Below are 23,594 nucleotides of genomic sequence, written 5' to 3'. Positions count from 1 at the left end.
AAATGAGTGTGATCAACATGGATGCCAGCTGACAGATGAAAGACATGACTCACACAATGCAGACATTTAGCAAGTATTCATCAGAAACGCTGTAAATATGAAGTGCTTATTAGAACCATGTAGCCAACGAAAAGTAAAATGGATACGCACTTTCATATAACATGGTAATAACTTGGGAATCTCGGGCAATGGCAAGAAACTCACATATGATTGAACTGCATGGAATGGCTGATATGCAAGTCTGACCTGCAAAAATGACCATTTTATATGGTCCTACCTGATATTTATGTTGACGCTCTGTCTGAACTGGACTACACATTGATGTAAAACAACCCTACTGTTCACCCAAAATCTATGGGTTAAATTCTTTCTAAAGGGTAAATATAACACTGATTTCCCCCAAAACCCAGAATACATCCCTTCTGCCAATACCCATTATGTCCAATCACAGAAAACACTTCTAATTTAATCTCTCCTATTCAATGACCGCAGGTACAAAGGCAATTTGTTATATGAAAACCAATTTCTGTTAACACAAACAGAGACAGACATGATTTCAAAGAGCTAAAGCTAATATCCCATATATAACAGATATAAGTCCCACAGCACTGGGTAGGAAAATTTAAAAAAAAAAACACAAAAAACTATTACCAGACAGTTCACTAAATATAATTAAAGAAAATATTAGGCATCTGAAAAGGCCGAGGGCAAAAAAAGAAAAGTGAAGTCTTTAGGAGCACAACACCTAAAGATTTTTTTCTCTACATTTGTTAAAGAGGATCTGTCTCTGGGTTAAGAACTCGCTTGCAAACCTCTGCCTAGAGCAAACCGTTCAGAGCCAACTTGTTAACTCCTAATAAAACAAGGCTTGGAAGGAAAATGCTTCCAAGCCCATAAGTGAGGTGGACTGATAATTCTGCTTGACTGGTCTTAGGTGTATTTTCCCCTTATTATCAACTTCCTTTTTCCATCATATTAAGATCCACAAAAAAACATGTATGTCTAACATAAAGCAACTTGAATCTGGACACCTCTGGCTTTTGTCAGTAAAAGCTCATAGGACCCCATTATGTTCCATGGAAAAAGTGAGCATTATCCATCCACCTTTACCCATACTGCATCTGAACATTCCTGTCCCTTCAGTTTCAAATAATGCTTAATCATAGTTTTTATAATCATTGATCACTTCAAGTATTCACATAACTTTACATATAGGATAAAGCTACTTATATGTAATAATGTCTTTATTTTTCTTCTTTTAAGCTGAAACTATCGTTTCAGTGGTGAATTCACACATGACAGAGAAAAACACATCATTGTTCAGGAGCATTCTACCTTTGCCAGTTAGCTTTCTGCCTGTATTAATCCTTTAGTTGAAACCTATTAAAGAAAAACCAATCAAGGAAATAATCTACCCATGATTCATTCTTTTTTACTTTGATTTTATAGCACTTAAATGTCTTAGGACATTGTTTAAGGAAAATACTCAATAAACTAGCTGGAAAAACCTCAAAGGTATGTTTTTTTTTGCAGGCTATATAAATGGTCCCTAATTTTTCCTCTCAGTGGAATTGACTATTACTAAATCTTCAGCTCAATAACTAATTAGTAGAAAAAGAGAATGATTCTGACTACTAATTTGCAAAGGACATGTTTAAAATGATTTAAACAACCAAGTATTTTCTATTTTCTCTCAATTGAAAAATCAGGTAATAAATAAGATCAGTCATGATATCATATGTGCAAAAATAAAACTGTTCTAAGTGCACATATGTTCACATAAGCTCATCTACATAATTTAATCCTATTACTATTTATTATACGAAGTACCTATAATACAATGTTCAAGGTCCTGCACTCACAGGGCTCTGAGGAAATCACGCAATGGATGAGTCGCCAGATGTTTTTGAAGGGAACTAGTCTAGTGGGGGTTATTCAAGAATGGAGACTACTAGGGAACATAGATTGTAGAAAGGTGATAGTTGAAAGGCCCAGCGTTGGCACTCAGAACCTCCCTGGTATTCCAGATGATTCTAGATCAATGCTCATGCTCTTGGGAGTTCAGGACCCCAAGATCAGATAACCTCAAGTTTATAAAAGTTAAAATGATGCCCCCTCATCAGTCAGGCAGACAGCGGGTTAAACTGTCCACCACAGGCAATTGTCATGATAGTCCCAGCATCTTACATAAGAGCTTTGAGCACCTTACAAACGTGTTTTTCAGCTTTCAACCTGGTAGATTATCTGAAGAAAAACAAATAATTTTTATGTACTTGATCAAGAAACCAAGAGAATTCTCTGATTTTAACCAACTGGTTCCCCTCCAAATCAGAGGACATCACTGTAATCATGCCAGATTTTAAATAAGCTGGACAGTTTCTGGTCTATACACAAACATTCTCTTTTCACAACTCTGTGGATTCTTCCTCAGTCACCATCAGATATATCTTTGTTGCTGAGTTTTTAATTTTGGTTCTGGGCAGGACAAATGGAAATCTGAAACCATGGGAAATCGAAAGCATGCTGGAAGTACTAATAAATGCTAAGAATTAAAGAGACCTGTTCCACGATGGATCCTTCCAGGTATATAAAGCAGATGCTCAAATTTATTTTTAAATGACAAAATATGCAACAAAAAAATCTACATTCCAGAGTAATTATTTCATATAGAACATTAAGGTTTTGAAACTAGGCCTTGTGTCTTGTACTCCTTTCAAATAGTAAGTATACTATTTGGACGGACAGGCGGAAGGAAGGAAGGAAGGAAGGAAGGAAGGAAGGAAGGAAGGAAGGAAGGAAGGAAGGAAGAAGGAAAGAGGAAGCTAGGAAAGCATATTTTCTATCCTTTTTAAGTATGTATTTTAAATGGCTTATAAATAGTATAAATATAAACAGATAGCAAGTTTGTTTCTTTTAATCTACAAACTACTGGTTGCCAAACACTTGTTTTACTTCTTAAACATTTTTGAATAAACATATTCAGGCCAAAGAAGCAGCTACCTGTGCAGCTGGAATGAGTAAGGAATGAGCCCACATCTGAGCTTAGGGTCCAAGGCATTCTCCGTGCGCCATTCTCCCACGTGCCAATGCTACCAAGAAGCTTCCGGTAGGAAAGCCAGGGAGGGCAAGGGGACTGGCGAGCAGTCACCAGTGCTCATCGGGGACTGTCACAATGAGAATGTGCAAGCTCTTCCGAGTGTTGGAAAACCAGTAAGATAAAAAGTGGTTGATTGTGAAAGTGATGCTTCTATTTCCTGGAATCCAATCTATACTCATAAAAGAGAAAGATGCAAATTGACCATACCTTCCCACTACCCACCAGCCAATCAGGAGTGAATATACAAATGAACCCAACAAAGATAGGGAGTTAATTTGCTTATGCAGGCGCCAAGCGGCCATGGCAGGGTGGGATGCTGGCATTGCCATGGCAATGATGAAGGCGTTCCACACCACCCCAGCATGGGAAGGCGGAAAGGCAGCTCCAGCGGGAACAGAGGCAATGCTGGCAGCCAGAGAAGGAAGGCCTATTCTTGCACAAATCTTCATGCATTGGGCCTCTAGTATTGATATAAAACTCAAGGACCTAATGCTGGCATTCCTTTAAGCAAGGGACAGTGTAAGCAGAGGACAGACAAACTTCCTTGCCAAACACCTTGATTTAGATCCATAGCCGAAAGCAGGTTTCCTTCCTGACTCGGAGGAAGAACGAGAAAGACAGCAGTAAGTGACTTGTGCCTCCTGAGAGCCCAGCTCCAGCAGGGGCAGAAGGCCGGGCCGCTGATTAAAGACATTGTCCTGACCACCGATACCACCACGGCTATGCGAGGGCCGCCTCACGGAGCCAGGTCAGAGGACACTGATGTTCCATGCAACTCTGAGGCACCACTTTGTAAAGGACACAGTCATTTTTGGGTACAAGAGGTGCTTTAAATGTGGTAACATTATATCATTTCAGCTATAATGATCATAATTACTTATTTCTTTTAATCACAACCCACTTAACCACTTTAGTACAGAGGACTAGTTCAAGGAGTTTAATTTCCATTCAACATCTAATCTTTGTGTTTACTGAAACCCTTCCCGGGCTTTGTTTACTGTCTGCACGCTGGCCTGGACGTTTGATCTTGCAAGACTAGATCAGACAGGGTCAGATAAAATACTGATTACTAGAATAAACCAGGCTTGGGGAAGGAACGCTGATTTTTAACATCCCCGCTTCTCCCAGCTTTTTAATATTTCGCAAAATAAACTCAAGTAAACAAATAAAATTAAGACAACCAGCAATCAGGGGCTTCTTGAGCAATGACTGGGAAGAAGAAAGTGATGGGGGTAATTTTGCTTTTTGAACAAACTACGGGGTTTGGTTAGGTCCATGCATTCTAGTGGTATTATTTTATGACACAAATAATTTCATGATATGCACCAGTATCCATGTGAACTTGCGATGACCCCTGAATCCTGTGACATATTAAATACTGGAGCTCGGCCTCACCAAAGACAACAGTTCACTTGGCATTTGCTGCCAGGTGCAAAACACTTGAGAAATAAAATTGTTTTTTACCTTGTTAATTTTTAATTGGGAAATATTTAAAATACAAGAGCCCTTCCTTATTGTCACTATCTTATTCTTATAAAATCCCCTGAACAAGCAGACTGCCATCCGAGTATCATTGCTAATGGAATGGCCCTCAAATTCCACTCTGTTTCATAAAAATGGTGGGGAAAGTTTTTGCCTAAAAGTAAGTAACACAAAAGAAGAATTGGGTTAAATATAAGTTTTGTATTAAAATGCCGAAACCAGTTTGGCTCAGTAGATAGAGAGTCAGCCTGCGGACTGAGGGGTCCCAGGTTCGATTCGGTCAAGGGCATGTATCTTGGTTGCGGGCACATCCCCAGTGGGAGGTGTGCAGGAGGCAGCTGATCGGTGGTGATTCTCTCTCATCGATGTTTCTAACTCTCTGTCCCTCTCTCTTCCTCTCTGTAAAAAAACAATAAAATATATTTAAATTAAAAAAGTGTATAAAACAGCCCTAGCTGGTTTGGCTCAGTGGATACAGCATTAGCCTGAGGACTGAAGGGTCCTGGGTTCGATTCCGGTCAAGGGATCAGTTGTAGGCTCAATCCCCAGCCCTTGCCAGGGCTCACGTGGAAGGCAACCCATCGATGTGTCTCCTTTCGATGTTTCTCTGTCTCTCCCCCTCCATTTCACTCTCTCTAAAAATCAAAGGAAAAATATCCTCAGGTGAGGATTAACCAAAACACAAAATAAAATGTACAGAACATATGAAAGGAAAATTGACAGTGTAAATCCTACATAATCCCAAGAATTCTTGAAAATGATGTGATAGCGTGAACATCTTTAGGTCCCTGTGGACTATCCTTGTATCCAACACGGAAGCTCCTCCACTGTTAACATTGCCCCTTCTTGTTCTTTTACACCACACGCATACTTCCTTGCTACTCTATGTTGTAAACATGTAGGCCAGAAGCAATCATAGTATGCGGTGAACAGCAATTTAAAAAAATGCCGTCTAAACCAACCTCTTACCCGCTTCATCTTCTTGTGGGATGTAGGCTCATGGTTCTGGACCTTAAAACCAGAGCATACACACTGTCTCCCCATCCACCGTGAATTAACACTAATGTTAACTCAAATATGTCTGTGTCAACCATGATTGTCTTTGAAATTAAAGGGAAAAGGTAAACAGAATGTGCTCTGCTGTGATCTCTGGGGAAAATGAAGTTAACAGGCTAAACCAAACCAACTTAGGCCTTTTTAAAAAAATAAGTGTAAATAGTTTAGCTTTAAGAACAACAAATTCAAAAAATGCACATTAAAATGTTTACTTCAAATTTTAGACAATTCCATTTGTATATAGTTTTTACATCTGTTTTTAATGATATCAAGTTATTGATTGTTCATTTTTCTCATATTTATTTAAGCATTAACTATAGAATTTGCAATCTGATCTCTCTTTTTTTTTTAAATCCTTCCAGTAGACTTTTATTTTTGCCAGGTTCTAGTCATATTTACTTTGATCTTTCCGAGTATATAATTATTTTACTGTTTATTTATTTCTGTGAGATGAGGAAAAAAATTCTGACCTAGGAGATCTATTATATATGTGGCAATTTGTAACAGAATCACATAGCTTATGTTTAGGAAATCATGGTTTTGATTAAGAAGCAACCATTTAGTTCCCACTGTTTTATTAAAACAGACATTAGCAGATAATAGGAAACATATTTGACAATGCAGCAGGCCTTCAGTCTGGGACATCAGTGAGTTAGCGTGAGATTTCCTTCCATGCTGACTATCAGCCATGGGACACGTAACTAGGTAACTGTGGGCTGACAGTGGAGGGGCGAGGCAGGGGGAGGGTGCGGTGAGGAAGTCCAGGAGGAGGTAGAACTGACTTCTCAGCTCGCAGGAGGGGCCCTGAGATAGAATTCTGGGTTTGCTACTATTCATTTCCATTTATATTTATATTTATATTTATATTTATATTTATATTTATATAGTCATTTTGAAAATAGATGGACACAAACAGAACTTGTACAAACAAACATCATTACTTTCTCGTGAGAACTGAAGTCAATGAGAGAGGATCCCCCACAGCAACATCTATTGGGAGCACAGAGCTTCCAGCCAAGGAACTAGCCTGTGCTTTCCTCTGGGGTCGAGAGTTAATAAAACATCTTTTCAGGGTGTTGGTGTTCTGCGCACCCTCCTACCTGCTGGGAACGCTTTGTTTTCCCTCCCACCCCCGGGCTGATGCACCAGCACCACTTGAACTGTTTTACGACAGCTGGTGTTTACTTCACACATACCTGAACCTTCCCCATTCCCCTCCCACTGCACACACACACACACACACTCTCCGCAGGAATGACTAGCTCCTCTCTCTGCAGGACGTGTGTACACAGTGTCTGGCAGCCTCTTCAGGTATGTGGATCCTTGACCTCCGGATTGAAATCAAGGTCTTAGTCTGCTTTTACGGCACTTAAAAAATTTAACTGTGCATTTACTATCTTGAAAACACACACACACACACACACACACACACAAAACCTGGATTTCTAAGGACAGAAAAGAGAGAAGTAGAAGCCGTAAGTGTTAGGGTGTGTGTGCACAGATTCGCACTGACACACGCACTCCACAGTGGCCACTCTGAAGCACTACACTGAAGGGTTTCCAGTGTCTGAGTCTGCGATTACTCTCCGGACGACGAAAGGAGGACATGCTCGCTCTTCCTTTCTCTCATAACAGCGAGCAAATGCGATTTCACGAGTGACCTTGGAGCTGCGTGATTCTTTTGATGTTTAACCGAGGAGGGTATGTTCAAGCGCCTGAACCATCTTATGCCCAAAGAAAAACTTGGAGGTGGCACTTACAGAAAAGAAACCCTTCTGAGCCACACAATCATGCCCTGGGGCGAGGAGCTGTTCACTGTACAAGAGCTAATACTAATAATATTCTAAAGCAAGTGCCCAAGCCAGAATCTAGAGGGTCCTAAGAATTTGAGAATACGTTGAAAAGAAAGAGATCTGAACTCATCGTCAGTGGATTTCATTGCTTTTGGGAGTTCAACATTTTGACATTTTTATGAGGTTGTGCATTTGGCATAAAATGCTCTCATTCCTTGGTCATCGGAAATGGGCCACCAAGGCACATGAAGTTCACGTCCTCCAAAGGCAGCCTTGTGAACTGACTCCCAGTCAGTCAGCAACCAGCAAGTGCCCCTGCCACACTCTGAACCCCAAGAGGAACCTGCTTTGGTAAAACAACTAAACCCATCCTTCACTGCTACCCACTCCCCAGCAGCCATGCCATTGGCCCTCGGTGGGGCAGTGGATTGACAATAAGGCTATGGAACCTACAATGGAACGTGATGGATGATACCATAATTATGCAAAATATGGACTGAGATAGCTGCAAACATCAACCTGTTATGTTACCAAAAATTCCCCAAGTGCCCTCCAGGGCCAGCAGCCTTTGAATTGAACAGCATTTGAACTGGGGTGAGAACAACGTAATTTTTCCAACACCGACATATGTGCAAAGGCCAAATATCACAAATAGATTTAAAGGACTGGGTAACTAGCCAGCAACGTAGATACTTTCATCATTGTGACGTTCAGATAAGGAAACTGAGTCTTGGTGAAGTAAAAAAAATGTGTTGGAGCTCACACAGCTGGCAAATGGAAGATAATGATTTGAACGCAAGTCCCTTTGCTTAAACAGTGGCTATGGAATTGTCTCCAAATACACACAACAGCAAAATCCCATTTTTGACCCCAAGATTCCTGGGACCACAACAATCCTTCTAACATGTGATTGCTACTTAAACTACAAGTGCTGATTCAACCTAGAATGGCTGCTTTTAAACTTCTAGTACTATATAAATGGAAATGACTCATTGATTAGCTTTTAAATAAGCATGCCTATGTGAAATAAACCATTTCAAAATATTTTGAAAGATCTCAATCTTCACAAGCATCTCTTATGAAAACTATAAACTCCATATATTATGCTAAGAATTTTACTTTTAGCCCTACTGTTTTTGGCTCAGTGGATAGACCACTGGCCTGTGAACTGAAGGGTCCTGAGTTTGATTCTGGTCAAGGGCATATACCTCCTCAGTTGCAGGCCCTCAATGGGGGTGCATATGGGAGAAAACCAATGGATGTGTCTCTCTCACATCAGTGTTTCTCTCTGTCTCTCCCCCTCCCTTCCACTGTGTCAAACAACCAATGAAAACAAAAAGATATCCTTGGGTGAGAATTAACAAAACAGTACAACAACAAAAAAAGAATTTTACTTTTAGTTTTAATACCATCTTAGTTTTAAGAAAGTCAATTTGGATCTCTTGATGGAAGTATTAAGAATATTGCCTTATTAAAAATTATATAAAATGTGAGTTTAAAAGTATTCCTAAAATTAGCATAAATTCCAAAGAAGCAACAACTCATTAGCCTAAGAAACTGAAAACAGGGCTTCAAAAATAAAAGGTTTACCTTTAATCTTCTTGTACTTCTTATACCATCGCCCAAACTCCTGGCACTTGGTTGCTGACACATTGGCATAATATGTGCTATTTACAATGGATGAAATCATACTCTGCAAAGAAAAAAAAACACAGTTATTTTTCATAAATGTGAATACTCCTCCCTTTTAGGGACAAGAAAGGGCACACTATGGCACACACCAATCTCCTTTGTCTTTTAAATTGGAAGGACTCACCCTTCTGCAAACACTATTAAACACTAAATATGATTCTCTAGCCCTAGCTGGTTTGGCTCAGTGGATAGAGTGTTGGCCTGCGGACTGAAGGGTCCCAGGTTCGATTCTGTCAAGGGCACATGTCAGGGTTGTGGAATCGATCCCCAATAGGGGGTGTGCAGGAGGCAGCCAATCAATGATTCTCTCTCATCATTAATGTTTCTCTCTCTCTCTCTCTCTCTCTCTCTCTCTCTCTCTCTCTCTCTCTCTCTCTCTCTCTCTCTCTCTCCCTTCCTCTCTAAAATTAATAAAAATATATTAACCAAAAAAAAAGGTGTGATTACCTAAATTTACTATCCCTTTAACTAATGCTTGTCAAAGTGTAAGGGGCAGTGTCAAAGACGGAGGGCAGGCCAGGCATGGCGGGAGCCCAGGGAGAGAGCAGCTGGGATGTAGGAGCCAGAGCGCCAGGTGAGCCCCTAAGCCTCCGTCACCCGACAACGCCTTCCAGAGGCGCCTGTTCCCTCTCCGGCGGCAGCGATCACACGGAGCCAAGAGCCAGGGAACATCCGTGCTGCCCGCTGCAGAACAACGTTTAGGGAAATAAGTTAAATTAATATGATTTATAGAAACGTGTGATTAGCACTGGTGTGAAAATTCACCCGATGAAAAAATTAGCAGTGCTATTTTGGAGCCAGGGAAGCTCAGCCTAACACTTGTGCTAGGTTTCAACCAAAAATGAATCCAAGCTAAGCCTTCCTGAGTGCCTCCCCTTCCTCCTCTGTGACTGTGGCAGCAAGAGAAGGGGGACATAACCTATCTCCCACCGGACAATTAAAGTGATGATCACACACCCTGAATTCTCCACAGCTGTGTTTCCAGGCAATAGACCATGTCTGGCCAGAGTTGGTGGCAAATGTTAACTTACATGTCAGTGAGTGTGATAGGACATGTGTATGTTTTATAAATCGGTTTTATTGCTGCAAATTCTGTCTAAAAACAAGTGGACATAAACAATTTCAGGTTATCTGAAGGTTTTCTATTCCACCCTGGGCTCATCTTTCTCTAAATCAGGGACCCCAGATACAAAGCAGCTGAGTGAAACTTTAGGGCATCTCATGGCATTTCTACAGAGTGGCTGTGCTTAAAAGGAGGGTGGTACACCCAGGTGATGGCACGTTCTTCGCCAGGAGGATCCAGTGCCAGCAGCAGGCCTGCAGGACAGCCTTCTGGAAACGACGCCCTCTGTGAGCCCACCTTCCACTGGGTGTGCAGCCCTGGTGGGGGAGGGGCCTTAATTCAATTCCCAGAAACCCCTGTTTCTGCAGAGCAGATGGCCATCCTCCCCTGGTTGCTGATCTCTAAATGACAGCTCTGCTCTCCAAGGGGAAATAACGAGCAGGACTCTCAGTCTCAGGATCTGAGCACAGCCCTCGGAGCACCAAGGGCCAGGAGCACCTGAGTGGGTTGCGGAACTTTCGGCCTTGCCCGCTGCCCTGGAGGATCCCTGGGACCCAAATCTTCCAGAGGGGTGTCTGCTGTGTGTACTATTAACAAAGGGGAAAGGAGTGTATCCTAGCTGGGCCGGTGCCCTCTGGCTGAGCTGCTCTCTCTGTCCCGGTCTGAGATACCCAGACCTGGGATGAAGTGACTGTGTCGGTTTCAATTTTCTCTTCCTCCCTCCTGTCTACCACAGAGCTGATGCGGGATGGCTGAGTCACTGGGATATAACAGATGAAAAGGGGCAGCGATGGAATTTTAAAATGCCAAAGTGAAATGTCATAATAACGAACGATTTAACGTGAAGGCCGCCTCATAGCAGAGGCACCCGCCACCCTGCTGGCTGTGGACGGTCGTCTCTGGAGGCTGTCTTCAGGGATGCTATCCCCACCCCCAAAGGCTACCAGCCACGCAGAAGTCGGTGCTAAGCCTCCCACTGCAAAGGGAGTTAACATCCAGAGCAAAGCAGAGCTCAGAGGGCCAGCGCCAGTCTCCCAGAAAACGCCTTTCAGATGGCTGCTCCCTTTCCAGCTGCAACAGCAAGACTGAGGTGGAGAGGAGCACAGGCCCTGCTCGGACCTCACCTCCTCCGCCCTAAGATGGGCCACAACCCCGATCACCCGGCCCCACACCGTCCACATGTCCACATGTTCCCGCCTTCATGCTCTACCTTTGCTCCACAGGCACCTTCCCTGACTCAGCCCAACGCCAGTGTGGACCCAGATGGCGAGGAGATGGACACCCGGGTTTCTATGGCTCTGTCACCAGGTCCTACGCTGGAAGCACATTCATTCTCAATCAAAAAGGAGGTGACTACCGAGACTCAACCAGATCTGCTCTCTTCCCCAGAGAATGATACATGGGTTTTCATTTTCACTGATCACAGAACAAAAAATAAACAGAGTGGCCGAAACCGGTTTGGCTCAGTGGTAGAGCATCGGTCTGCGGACTGAAAGGTCCCAGGTTCGATTCTGGTCAGGGGCATGTATGTTGGTTGAGGGCACACCCCCATGGGGGGTGTGCAGGAGGCGGCTGGTCGATGTTTCTCTCTCATTGACATTTCTGGCTCTCTATCTCTCTCCCTTTCTCTCTGTAAAAAATCAATAAAATATATTTAAAAAATAAAAAATAAACAGGGTGAAGCTGTGAACAGAGCAAAGGAACTATGAGTGGTAAAAAAAAAAGAGAGAGAGAGAGAGAGAGAGAGAGAGAGAGAGAGAGAGAGAGAGAGGGAGGGAGCTTCCTAGCTAATGGGAATATTTAGTCGCTTGAAAGATCTCTTCCAATGTGTGGCAAATTTTATTTCTACTAATTCTCTACAGGTCTTTACACATAGTTGACACTCAGAGACGTTTTACTGATATAAGTTTGTATAATTCCCTGGAGAGCTTTCAAGACAGAAGAGGTACATTCTGGGGATGTTTTAGATACAAGGACATGTTATGCCTTATTCTGTTTCAAACATGAACATGCCCTAACCCTACATTACACTGTTATATTCTCATAGCCCAGGTCTGAATTACTAGTTCTCACTAAAATATTCTGGACACATACTACAAGGTCAACGTGAGGTTAATGTCAACTTTTAAAAAAATAATCAAAACTTAACTCCTTATAAACAACACTGCAGGGGGCCGACGCAGACACTGCACAGGCGGCCTTTCAAGGAAGCCTGTTCTCTGAGGGCCCGGCCCTTGAACCTGGGTTTGCCCATCTCACCATTCTCCAGCCACATGCCTTAAACACGTAATGCCCCTGAAACCAGGCGCATCTCACCGTCAGCAGCATGTTAGACCTGATGAGATGCAGTTGCTGCAGAATGGAATGAGTAATGAATAAAATCTCTCCCACCTACTTCCCTGCCAAAAAGATCTAATTTCCATTTACTGCTTTTTCGGAGACGTATATAATTCTGCAGTTTGCGTTGCTCTTTTATGTTTCCCAGTCGTTCTCAGAGCAACCACAGAACTTTGAGGATCCCCACTCCTTCCCGATCAATGAACAGGATCTCTTCCAATCCAGAATGCAACCAAACCCTGAGTGTCTGTGTCCACATAACGCAATGGTGATACAAGTTGAAAAGATAAGTGTGACGTTCTGTGTTGGCTAAACAAAGGGCTGTGCTTTAGGAAGGGTTATATTAAAGTGACTTGGCATATACTGAGCTCATTTCTTCTTTTTTGAAAAATATATTTTTATTGATTTCAGAGAGAAAGGGAAATGGAGACAGAGAGAGAAACATCAATGATGGGACAGAATCATTGATTGGCTTCCTCCTGCACATCCCACAAGCCAAGCATGAGCCCTTGACCGGAATCAAACCTGAGACCCTTCAGTCCGCAGGCCAACGCTCTTCCCACTGAGCCAAACTGGCTGGGGCTGAGCTCATTTCGTGATGCATGGTGCAGGTGAAAAGAAAGAATGGGGAGGACACACGTACAATGGGAAGTCAAAGCAGCCCTTTCAGGCACTTGGTCACAGACATAAACATCACATGGACTCTGATCCACCACAGCTATTTTATGGGAAAATATTATGTGTTAAAATAAGTAGGAAGGCTTAACATGTCCTGCCAACTACAAAAATGTTCTGGATGTTCCAGACCTCTTTGTAATTAATAGTGAGATTATAAATATGGAGACTGTGGATGGGGCATATAATCAAAGTGTCCTCATTTGCAGTCACTCTGACACATCATTTGCCACTAGTATTTGCAAGTTTTGGGTTTTTGTTTTTATTTTTTTTAATAAAAGGAGGTATTTGAGAATTTGAAATATACCAGAATTAGCTACTCCAAAGTTTACTAGCTCATTTGAATTTGCACTATGCCAAATTGCAAAAGCATATAATAATACCGCTAATAGTACTTATAAGAGCTAAGTAGATGGCCTTATCTAAAAAGAAATTTTGTTGTAGGTTCCTCAGACAAATGTTAACCACATCCGTGTGCTTTTTCACTAGCCGGGGAACAGATGTCACCTGTGCTTAGAACTAAGGTTCTAATTTTCAAATTGAGGGCACGAAGCTCAGAATGTAGCATCTTCTCCAAAATCAAAAAGCAATGGGGAGCCCCACAAAGAGACACCACTACCAGGCCCCACTGTATCATGGGTCTCTTAAAAAGGGAAGCTAATCAATGAAGGAAGGACAGATTCCACAACACCTCCATCTGCTAGCACACACTCAACACTGGACACTGAAATCAATTCTTCAGACAAAGTAAGAAACAGGTGTTAGAACGTAAAACAACGGTGTGACTCAGGCCCCTTCTATGAGCGGATTCAGTTTAGACTCAGAGAAAACTAGAGATTCAAACTTAAAAGGAAAAGCAAAACAATAGTCATGCATTAAGATGATCTGTACAAGACACTTAGAAAGATCGAGTTCCCCTCTCCCTCTCCCAAAAGAGGAAGATACTAGAATCATCTATTCTTCACTGCCTTCCCCTTGGCTCGATAAGATTTGTTTGAACAGGAACATTATAATAAGAGTAGCCAATCTGCAGACACATAATACAGTTGCTCTAAAAAAGAACATTTTAAAAGCAAAGTGGATGGTTAGACATTCGGCCAGGGCAAATGCCCTGTTTAGCAAGAAGAGTGGCAGAATAAGGGAGAAGCCAGCATCTCCGGCCTCTTTGCCCACCTAACCTGCAGGACAAAGCACGATGCAGGCAAATAATAATACATGCATTCATTGCTCATTTTCGGCTTCTTCATGCTGCTCTGTGATATGCTAAATAACATACTGAACACCTATAATAATAAAAGTATAATATGCTAATTAGACTGGACAGCCGAATGACCTTCTGGACATCATTCCGGAAGAAGCCACAGCGGTGGGGGTGAAGATAGAGGCAGTTAGGGATGATCAGGCAAGCAGGCGAGCAGTTAAGAGCCATTAGGCAGGCAGGCGAATGGTTGGGGCAATTAGGCAGGCAGGTGAGTAGTTAGGAACTAGTGGTCCCAGATTGCGAGAGGGTGTAGGCCAGGCTGAGGGACCCCCTCCCCCAATCCACGAATATTATGCACCAGGCCTCTAGTGAGATTATAAGGATACTTCAATGAAGTACGGTAAAGAAAAAAAAAACCTGATGTGGAGGAATTACTTGGTCATGAAAAATTCATTTGATGTCATTCGGCAGCCTCCCACCATCGCTTCCCAGCCCTTTCTGAGCTATGTGATCCGAGTGGAAAACTGTTACCATCCGCACTAAAAGAACCACTTCCTCTGGGCTTTGGGGTGTAAGAAGCCTCCACGTGAGAGCTTCCCTCCAAAGAAATAACCATGGAGAGGCTTGCTTATCGGATGGCGGCCCCTCCTCGGAGGACCTGGGGTGTGAACACCTGCCTCGGATGGGTGTAAGGATTGGGGGAGATGATGCGTGGAAGAGTGCTAACACAAGATGTGGGGTCAATGGACGTCGGCTCTCTCCCCTCCATGCAATCACTTCACATGGCCACCTCAATCACCCACTCAGCTGTCAGAGCCTCCGTCAACATGAGTTCATGAGGTTGGTCCTCAAACTAAAACAGCTTTGCATGAAAATAACAACTGAAAGCTGGTTACCTCAAGACAAGGTGCATCCTCACTTCATACACAATTTGAAATTCAATGAAATAGACAATTGGCAACTGGTTCGCACAAGACTGGCCCAGCAGTTATGACCTGCTCGTCTGCAGATGAGACATGATCCACTGGTTTTCTTCTCCTGACCCAATGGGCTGCCTGACTTCACCACCCGATTATGTTGGCATATGGCACATTTAAGTTAGTCCTTTCATGATCCCCAAATGGACCATGCTTGCTGGGGGTAACAGAAATGATTATCTTATAGCCTATTTCTAAAGAAGACCAGCAATGCTATTCCACCATCACACTGGAAATCCAGTCACGTGTCCCCAGCTCAGTGACTTCAGTCAGTCATTTTGTTCCACAAATACTTGACAGTAAAACCTCAACTAGGGATATGGGACAGAGCTTTGAAAACATATCTACATGCTTGAAATAAGCCAACACAAAAGGACAATTATTCTATGATCTTACTTTGATGAGGTGCCAAAACAAGCACATTCACGGAAGAGGGGCACAAGGGACTGTGGAGGAGAGGGCATGGGGAATTATAACTTCATGGACACAGACTTTCTCTTTGGGATGATGGAAAGTGTGGCAATAGATGAGGGGAATGGTGGCACTACACCATGAATGTAATTAATGACACTGAATTGTAAAGTTAAAAATGGTGTAAAAGATAAGCTTCATGTTATATGTATTTTACCACCAAATATATATATATATATATATATATATATATATATATATATATATATATATATGTATGTATGTATATATATATATATATATATATATATATATATAACTCAAAGCATATCTAGAGTCACAGAGAGAATGGTTAGGTGGGGCTTTTTTTCCCAATGCATTTCTACCTGGCGAATTCACTATGAAATCCCTACAAATGTGCATGATGCAAAGACCACCTCTCTCTCTCTCTCTCTACTAGACAGGGGAAGGGCTCCATAAATAAAATAAAGATGGATCTGGCATGATTGACTCATTCCATTCACCAACCTGTGCAATGATTTCAAGAGCAGGTAGAGTGCTAGTGCGCCACCCTTTCTGTCTAGCTGCTACTACTCCAATGCATGCCTCCCTGGTATTTTGGGAGCAAAAGCATGAACAGTATGATTTGTCTCAGAGGGTCTAAATACTTAAGTACACCCCAAGACACATAAAAATTGTCCACACCAACAATACGATGTCTCCATCCTAACAGCTGGGACTGTTCCGAGAACATCTTGGCACACCAGGTCACAGGCCAAATCCCACATTTATGGAATTTATCTCCCTCCCTCCTCAGTCCATGACTTAGAACTACCATGTTTCCCCGAAAATAAGACATCCTCCGAAAATAAGACCTACTTACAGGTTTCCTTCTGAGTGAAATATAAGGCACCCCCCGAAAATAAGGCCCCCCTACGCTCTGTCTCAGAATGCTATTGCTAAACATGAGAGATTTGGTCCACTGATTCTGAAAGAAATGGAGTCACAAGAAATTCACCAGGAAATTCAGGAATTGGATTGTTATGATGATGTTCCAGATGATGACATGATTGTCATTGAATAAATGAGTAAATTCTTGATACTGTAGGATTCGCAGTTTGTCTGGTTTGTGTTGACAACTACCGTACTACCATACCGTATACAGGTAATAAATTTCCTTTCTTTTCATTTAACAATAAATGTGTACTGTATTCTTCTTCATGGAAGAATAAGACATCCCCTGAAAATAAGACCTAGCGCATCTTTGGGAGCAAAAATTATTATAAGACACTGTCTTATTTTCGGGGAAACAGGGTACTTCTATCCTGGTTTTACTTACAAAGAAACAGGCTCATAAAGGTGAGGTCACAGAGCCTGTAAGCCAAGACAGGAATCAGATTCTTGTGCCTCCAGAAGGAATGCTCTTAACCACCAGCTCCCTGCGTCTCCCCAAGACGCCATCATCTGAGAACACAGCTCCAGTTTCACGGTTCCCATCACCTTCCCGTGAACTTCACAGGCAGGTAAGTAACCTACTGTCTTACATTAAGTGTAACAACTCACACCAGGAAGTGGATTCCCAGGAGTGGCTTTAACTAGTGTCAACCTGCGTTCCTGTCACCTCGATTCTAAGCCACTGCCTCTGGCCATCAACATGATATCTCATTGTTCCACAGAGCGGGCCCTTGCCCATGGACACAATGGACAAGCAGCCCTTTTCTCTGCTGCTTCTCCCCTCGATCCTCTCAGTCTCTTGTTCTGATCTATGACCAGGTCACTAAAAATGCATTATCACTTTTTCTCCCATTGCACTTCCACCTGGCGAAGTCACTACAAAATCCTGACAAATGTGTATAGTTTAACCACCTCTCTCTGCTAGACAATAAATAAATATGAACAAATAAAGGTGGGTAGGGCGAGGCTAACTCGTTCCACTGAGCAGGCAATGCAGTGATTTGGGACCTGGGCTCTGGCAGGTGACGCTCAGCCTGTCACTTCACCAGCCGAGCAAGCTTAGGTGGGTAGAGGGCTTCTCCCTAGGTTTCTCAACCTATAAAATGGAGACACTGCTACCTACCTTCTAGAATACAAATGGATAGATAGATTGTAAAAGTCAAAGATTTTAAAACACTCCCATTGCATCAAAGCTTTCAGTAACTCTATCTTCTATGCCACACACACAAAAAAGCATCATAATTTCCATAGCTTTCCACCCAAAATGCAGTGTGACTCTAGAAATAAAACACAGCTGTGGGAGCAGGTGTGCCCTCCTGCAGGATGGCCCCCCCACAGCATCCCCCATTCCCCTCAGAATCCCCGGGATACTAACCTGGGAGAGAGGGCATTCTTTGGCTAGTGTGCTCTGGTTCATCTCTTTGAGCAGTTCCTTTAAGGCATTGCGGACGGTGGCATGGTTCCACTGCTCCGCGGGCAGGTCTTCCAACTTCGAGCAACTGGAAAACACAGCGAGAAGGAACAGGCAAACCTTAACGAAGGGCCTGGCTGCAGAGATATGGTCCCCTCCGGCCCCAGGCAGCACTAGGAAAACTGCTAAGGCCCTGGCCAGTGTGGCTCAGTGGTTGAGCGTCGACGAATGACTTAGAACTATTTCTATCCTGGTTTTACTTAACAAAGAAACAGGCTCATAAAGGTGAGATCACAGAGGCTGTAAGCCAAGACATGAATCCAAATCCATCTGCTCCAGAAGGCATGCTCTTAACGCCCAGGTTCATGGTTTGATCCCTGGTCAGGGCACATGCCCAGGGTGCAGGCTGGATCCTCAGTAGGCGTGCAAATCAATGATTCTCTCTCATCGTCGATGTCTCTATGTCTCTCTCCCTCTCCCTTCCTCTTTAAAATAAAGAGGAAGGGAGAGGGAAATTTTTTAGAAATTAAAACTGCTAAAGAACGCAACTGGTTGTGGGCCCCACATAGGGAAGGGGAACAGAAAACTGCTTCTCTGGGGCCTGACAGGGACCAGCCATTGCACACATCAGCCTGGGAAAAAAAGTCCCTTCAGATATGAAAAACTGCTAATGTTTAAAATATCTCCACTAAAACCAGTTTGGCTCGGTGGATAGAGTGTCAGCCTGCGGACTGAAGGGTCCCAGGTTCAATTCCGGTCAAAGGCATGTACCTTGGTTGTGGGCACATCCCCAGTGAGGGGTATGCAGGAGGCAGCTGTTCGATGTTTCTCTCTCATCGATGTTTCTAGCTCTCTATCCCTCTCCTTTCCTCTCTGTGAAAAATCAATAAAATATATTTCTTTAAAAAAAAGTAAGATTTCCCTAATCTTCTGAAGGAAGTAGTGAGGCAGCCAATCAATGATTCTCTCTCATCAGTGATGGTTCTATCTCTCTCTCCCTCTCCCTTCCTCTCTGAAAATGTATTTGGACCATTTGACTTTTCGATGGAATGACTGGGCCTTCCGAAGGCTAAACGTCCAGCAACGCTCATCAGACTTGAAGTTTAAAGGCTGAACCTTCACTCCCACACCACAATGCGGAGGTGTGGCTTTCCTCGCCCTAACAGGGCACCTGAGGGAAGACACCAAAGCATCCGTGCGCCTGTCAGAGCACAAATTCCCCAAAAGCCTTCACACTACAGGACGCTGCTGAAATCACGTGACTCGCAGGCATGGCCATGAGCAGGCTCTGCAGAGCGCCTCTGGGGCCTTCGACAGAGGCACCACTGGTTCTGGATGCTGCATGGAGAGGTGAGGGGGTGCGGTGCAGAGAGACAGAAGCCATTCCCTGAATCTCTGTGGCTCAGAGAGAAGAGGGGAAGAGGCGCCCAGTGCCGGTGTCTTTTGAACAAGTCTCTCCCACCGGCAGAAGCTCATCCCTCAGCACGCACACTGAGACCTCGGGGTGTTTCATCTCCAACCCCACGCGCTGAGCGTTCACCGGGAGGGCGCAGCAGTGCAGGGCGGTGGGAAGCGCCCCTGATGGGCCGCAGATCTGTAATGATTTGTCAGCTTCCCTTCCCCCGGTTGCCACTCCACTGCTTCTGAAAACAAACCCTCACCCGGCTGGAATGTGGACCATAAAGATGCCTGGGGAAGCCTCTCCTTGTCTGCTCTCTCCCTGCCCCCCACCCCCACCCCACTAGCGCAGAGGGACTCGCTGGGCCCGGTGACTCCCTGACGGCCGGGACACAGGGCAGACGTGCAGACCCACCTCTGCAGCTGGATCTTCAGCGTCACGACGTGATAGACATCCTGCAGCATGTCGGCCACCGTGGCGTCGGGGGCGTCGGTCACGTAGCTGAGGGGCAGCGGGTTCCACCTCCCCAGCTTGATTATTCCTGCGCAGGGAAGAAAAACACCATAAACACCTATCTGCCATTTATTAAACCCGCCGCTGTTTGCTCACGGTTAAGGAGGTCACTCCCCAGTCAACAGGCAGGGCCCCGCCGGGAGAAATTTTATAACCCAGGGCCATAATCCGTTTCGTGCTGGCCCGCAGGGGAGGAAGCTGACTCTCCGGGGAGGAGGAGAAAGGGATGCGGTTCAATCACGGACAATCGGCTTATTTCATGTTTTCCGGTTTCTTAAATTACTTAGGAAACCATAAGGACACTTCCTTCCCCCAAAGTCTCGGTTCACACTCTAACTTAAGACGGAGGCTAAATATACCAGACTGCTGATTTCATAGACCAGAAAGGGAAGGAAAAAAGCAAGCAAGCCTTAAGTAAATAGGAGATCTGGTTTGGAGTTGGACAGGCGAATGCCTGCGTGTTGGCTCGGCACAGACACCGTCACATCCTGGCCATGTGAGCCCCGGGTGAGGGGTGCTCAGAGCTGACGGAGCAGTTCGAGGTCATGTCCAGACGGCACTGCACCCGGCAGAGGGGCTGTTCGCCAACAGCACAGGGACTGATCACAGATCGAAAACAGCAGACATGCCTTCAACTTCCTTCTTTTCTAATTCCTCAATTCTTTTTATTTATTTTTTATTATTTTAAAAAGAATTTTTATTGGTTTCAGAGAGGAAGGGAGAAGGAGAGAGAGAAACATCACTGATGAGAGAGAATCACTGATCAGCTGTCTCCTGCACACCCCCTACTGGGGATCAAGCCTGCAACCCAGACATGTGCCCTGACCGGAAATGGAACTGTGACCTCCTGGTTTGTAATGGACACTCAACCACTGAGCCACACATTACATTAAAGAGAAACTCATTTCACAAACACAGAGCAAAGAAAAATTTATTTGTGTGCTTTGAAAAATCAAATGGTCCCAGGCCATTAGAAATCCTCTCTCTCTCTCTCTCTCTCTCTCTCTCTCTCTCTCTCTCTCTCTCTCTCTCTCTCTCTCTCCCTCCCTCTCTCTCTCTCGGCATGTATTAGTGATAGAAGTAACACAGCAATACAGGTAAGTCCAACTACACTGTTCTTCCAAAAAATACTTATTTTTTATCATCAGAGAGAGAGGACACCTACATACTCAGGTGAATGTTCAAACGCTTCACAAAATGACGCTTTGTCACCATGGGGTAAAACCCCAATCATAGGACATGAACTGCCTGGTCAGGCCACGTCCTGTCCAAGAGGAAGTAAACGAGTGCGCAATGCTTGACATCATGCTTGAAAACAGGGGGTAAACAGAACAAAAATATTAAAATGATGCACTGTTTCAGTATTAAGATTGAACAATCTGGTGCTGAATATGCTGCAGTATAAATAGTGCCTGGACTTGGTTCCAATAAAGGAACACAGCTCTCATTCATGGTACCGTATGTCTCCAGAGCTGGCTCCTCCAGTCATGTCCCACTTGCCAAGAAAAGCTGTTTTCTTGTGGGGATCGTTGTGCTGACATTCCCTCTCGTGACAATGAGAAGCGCGCAGCACGCAGGAGCCATGAAATGCACATCCCGGCCGCCGGACAGCCACCATGGGGGGCAGAGGCTGCCTCCTCGCTGCCTCTACTCCTTCTGACACGTGGGAATACTAGGAAGATGCCGTGTCACCTGTCCAACCTATTTCCTTTTAAAAGAGAATCACTCCACGATGTCAAATTCCTTTAAGAGTCATGATCATTGAGTACAAATTGGCCATGTTCTAAAGACATGATGTTTTAGCCGAAACCAGTTTGGCTCAGTGAATAGAGCGTCAGCCTGTGGACTCAAGGATTCCGGTCAAGGGCATGTGCCTAGGTTGCGGGCACATCCCCGGGGGGAAGTGTGCAAGAGGCAACTGATCAATGTTTCTCTCTCATCGATGTCTCTAACTCTCTATCCCTCTCTCTTCCTCTCTGTAAAAAATCAATAAAATACATTTTACAAAGAAAAAGAAAAAGAATAAAGACATGATATTTTATCGTCAGAGATGCAAGGGGGGTGAAAACGCAGCTGGCCACCAGGCACGATGAAAGGCAAGTAGCAGAAGCTGACTGTGTGGGTCATTTCGGTGACCACGGATGCACAGATAATACAAGGCGAATGAATCTTGCAGAGTTCAATGTACACCCCCAGAAGAGATGCATCTATGCTGTTGGATGTGTCCTTGTCCACTCCTTTCTACTGGGTAGGATTCCACTGTCAGAGTAAACCACGCCCAGCCGGCTGGCTCAGTGGTTGAGCATTGACCATGAACCAGGAGGTCATGGTTCCATTCCCGGTCAGGGCACAGGCCCGGGGATGCGGACTAAATCCCCAGAGTGGGGCAAGCAGGAGACAGCCGATCCATGGTTCTCTCTCACCATAGATATTTATCTCTCTCTCTCTTTCTCCCTCTCTCACTTTCTCTCTCTCTCTCTCCCTCTCCCTTCCTCTATGAAATCAATAAAAATAGATATTTTAAAAAAAGAATAAACCACAATGCAGCCAGAAACAACATACTATTTCTGTATGATTTCATTCACATAAAATGCAAAACAGGCAAGACTAATCTAAGAAAGAGCTCAACCTCAGAAAGTGGTTGGCTGGATGGCAGGGGCAATTGACTGGGAAGGGACAGAAGAGAATTCTCTTGTTTGGGTTGGCGGTTGCCAGGGTATAAAAGTTGTCAAATTTCGTAAAGTCCAACAATATGCATATATTTCTTTTTATGTAAATTATACATTTAAAAAAAAAAAGGTGAAGGAGGAGGGAATGATAGACAAATCACTCTGCTGAAAATAGTAGCCTCGTGTAGGTAAATTCTCTCCCCGCATTGGGAGCCAGAAGGAGACTTGTTTGGGCTGGAATTAGACACACACAGGTGTCCCCACCACACGCAGTGCCTCTGCCGCCAGCAGCTGCCTCAGGTTGGTCTGCCTCAGACGGGAGCTGCTGACGGAAGAGCTATTTTCGGGCGACGGGCAGTGGCATGTACACCCTACTCACTACCTCCCCAGGCCTGGGAGCCTGTCCTGTGCTCAACTGTGTGCCCAGCTCTGCAGGGGGGAGGCCTGCTAGGACAGTGGGTCCATAAGGTTGTTCCCCCCGCCGGTGCAAGCCACTCGGACCCACGCAACCCTCTGGAATACATTCCCTAGATACATTCTTCCTTCTCTGATATAAAACAGGCAAAAATGTTTTTTGGACGAGGAGACGAGTATTAATCGAGGAAATCAAATTGGGATTTTATATAAGCCCAGTCCCCCTCTGTGATTTACAATAATGAGGCCTTTTACAGGCACAGGATCAGATTAAAAAGGGGAGAGGGAATGAAGACGTATAAATATCCTTGAGTCAATGTTTTTCTTAAATACATGGACTCTCTTCTTTTTAAGAAGCAGGAAAACTTCTTAACGGATGCATCTCTTCCAGGGTTGTCCACTGAAATCTGCAGGACAAGTTCAATCATCAAATTGGGAAGCAGGATAGCA

General features: G+C 44.1%; 1 protein-coding gene across 3 annotated transcripts in view; it reads right to left on the bottom strand.

Moving 5' to 3' along the window:
- Positions 1-23,594, bottom strand: part of SATB2 (SATB homeobox 2) — a 168,558-nt gene that overhangs the window by 75,881 nt on the left and 69,083 nt on the right. For all 3 annotated transcript variants that reach the window (XM_036421737.2, XM_036421742.2, XM_036421743.2), the window contains 3 exons: positions 19,963-20,089; positions 18,114-18,237; positions 9,019-9,121 (listed from right to left, as the gene is read on the bottom strand). In XM_036421737.2, coding sequence (XP_036277630.1) covers positions 9,019-9,121; positions 18,114-18,237; positions 19,963-20,089 — 354 coding nt within the window. The remainder of the gene's footprint in view (positions 1-9,018; positions 9,122-18,113; positions 18,238-19,962; positions 20,090-23,594) is intronic.

The sequence above is a fragment of the Pipistrellus kuhlii genome, unplaced genomic scaffold, assembly GCF_014108245.1.
Source record: "Pipistrellus kuhlii isolate mPipKuh1 unplaced genomic scaffold, mPipKuh1.p scaffold_m20_p_7, whole genome shotgun sequence".
NCBI classification, from domain to species: Eukaryota; Metazoa; Chordata; class Mammalia; order Chiroptera; family Vespertilionidae; genus Pipistrellus; species Pipistrellus kuhlii.
This window is presented reverse-complemented; position numbering and strand designations above follow the sequence as displayed.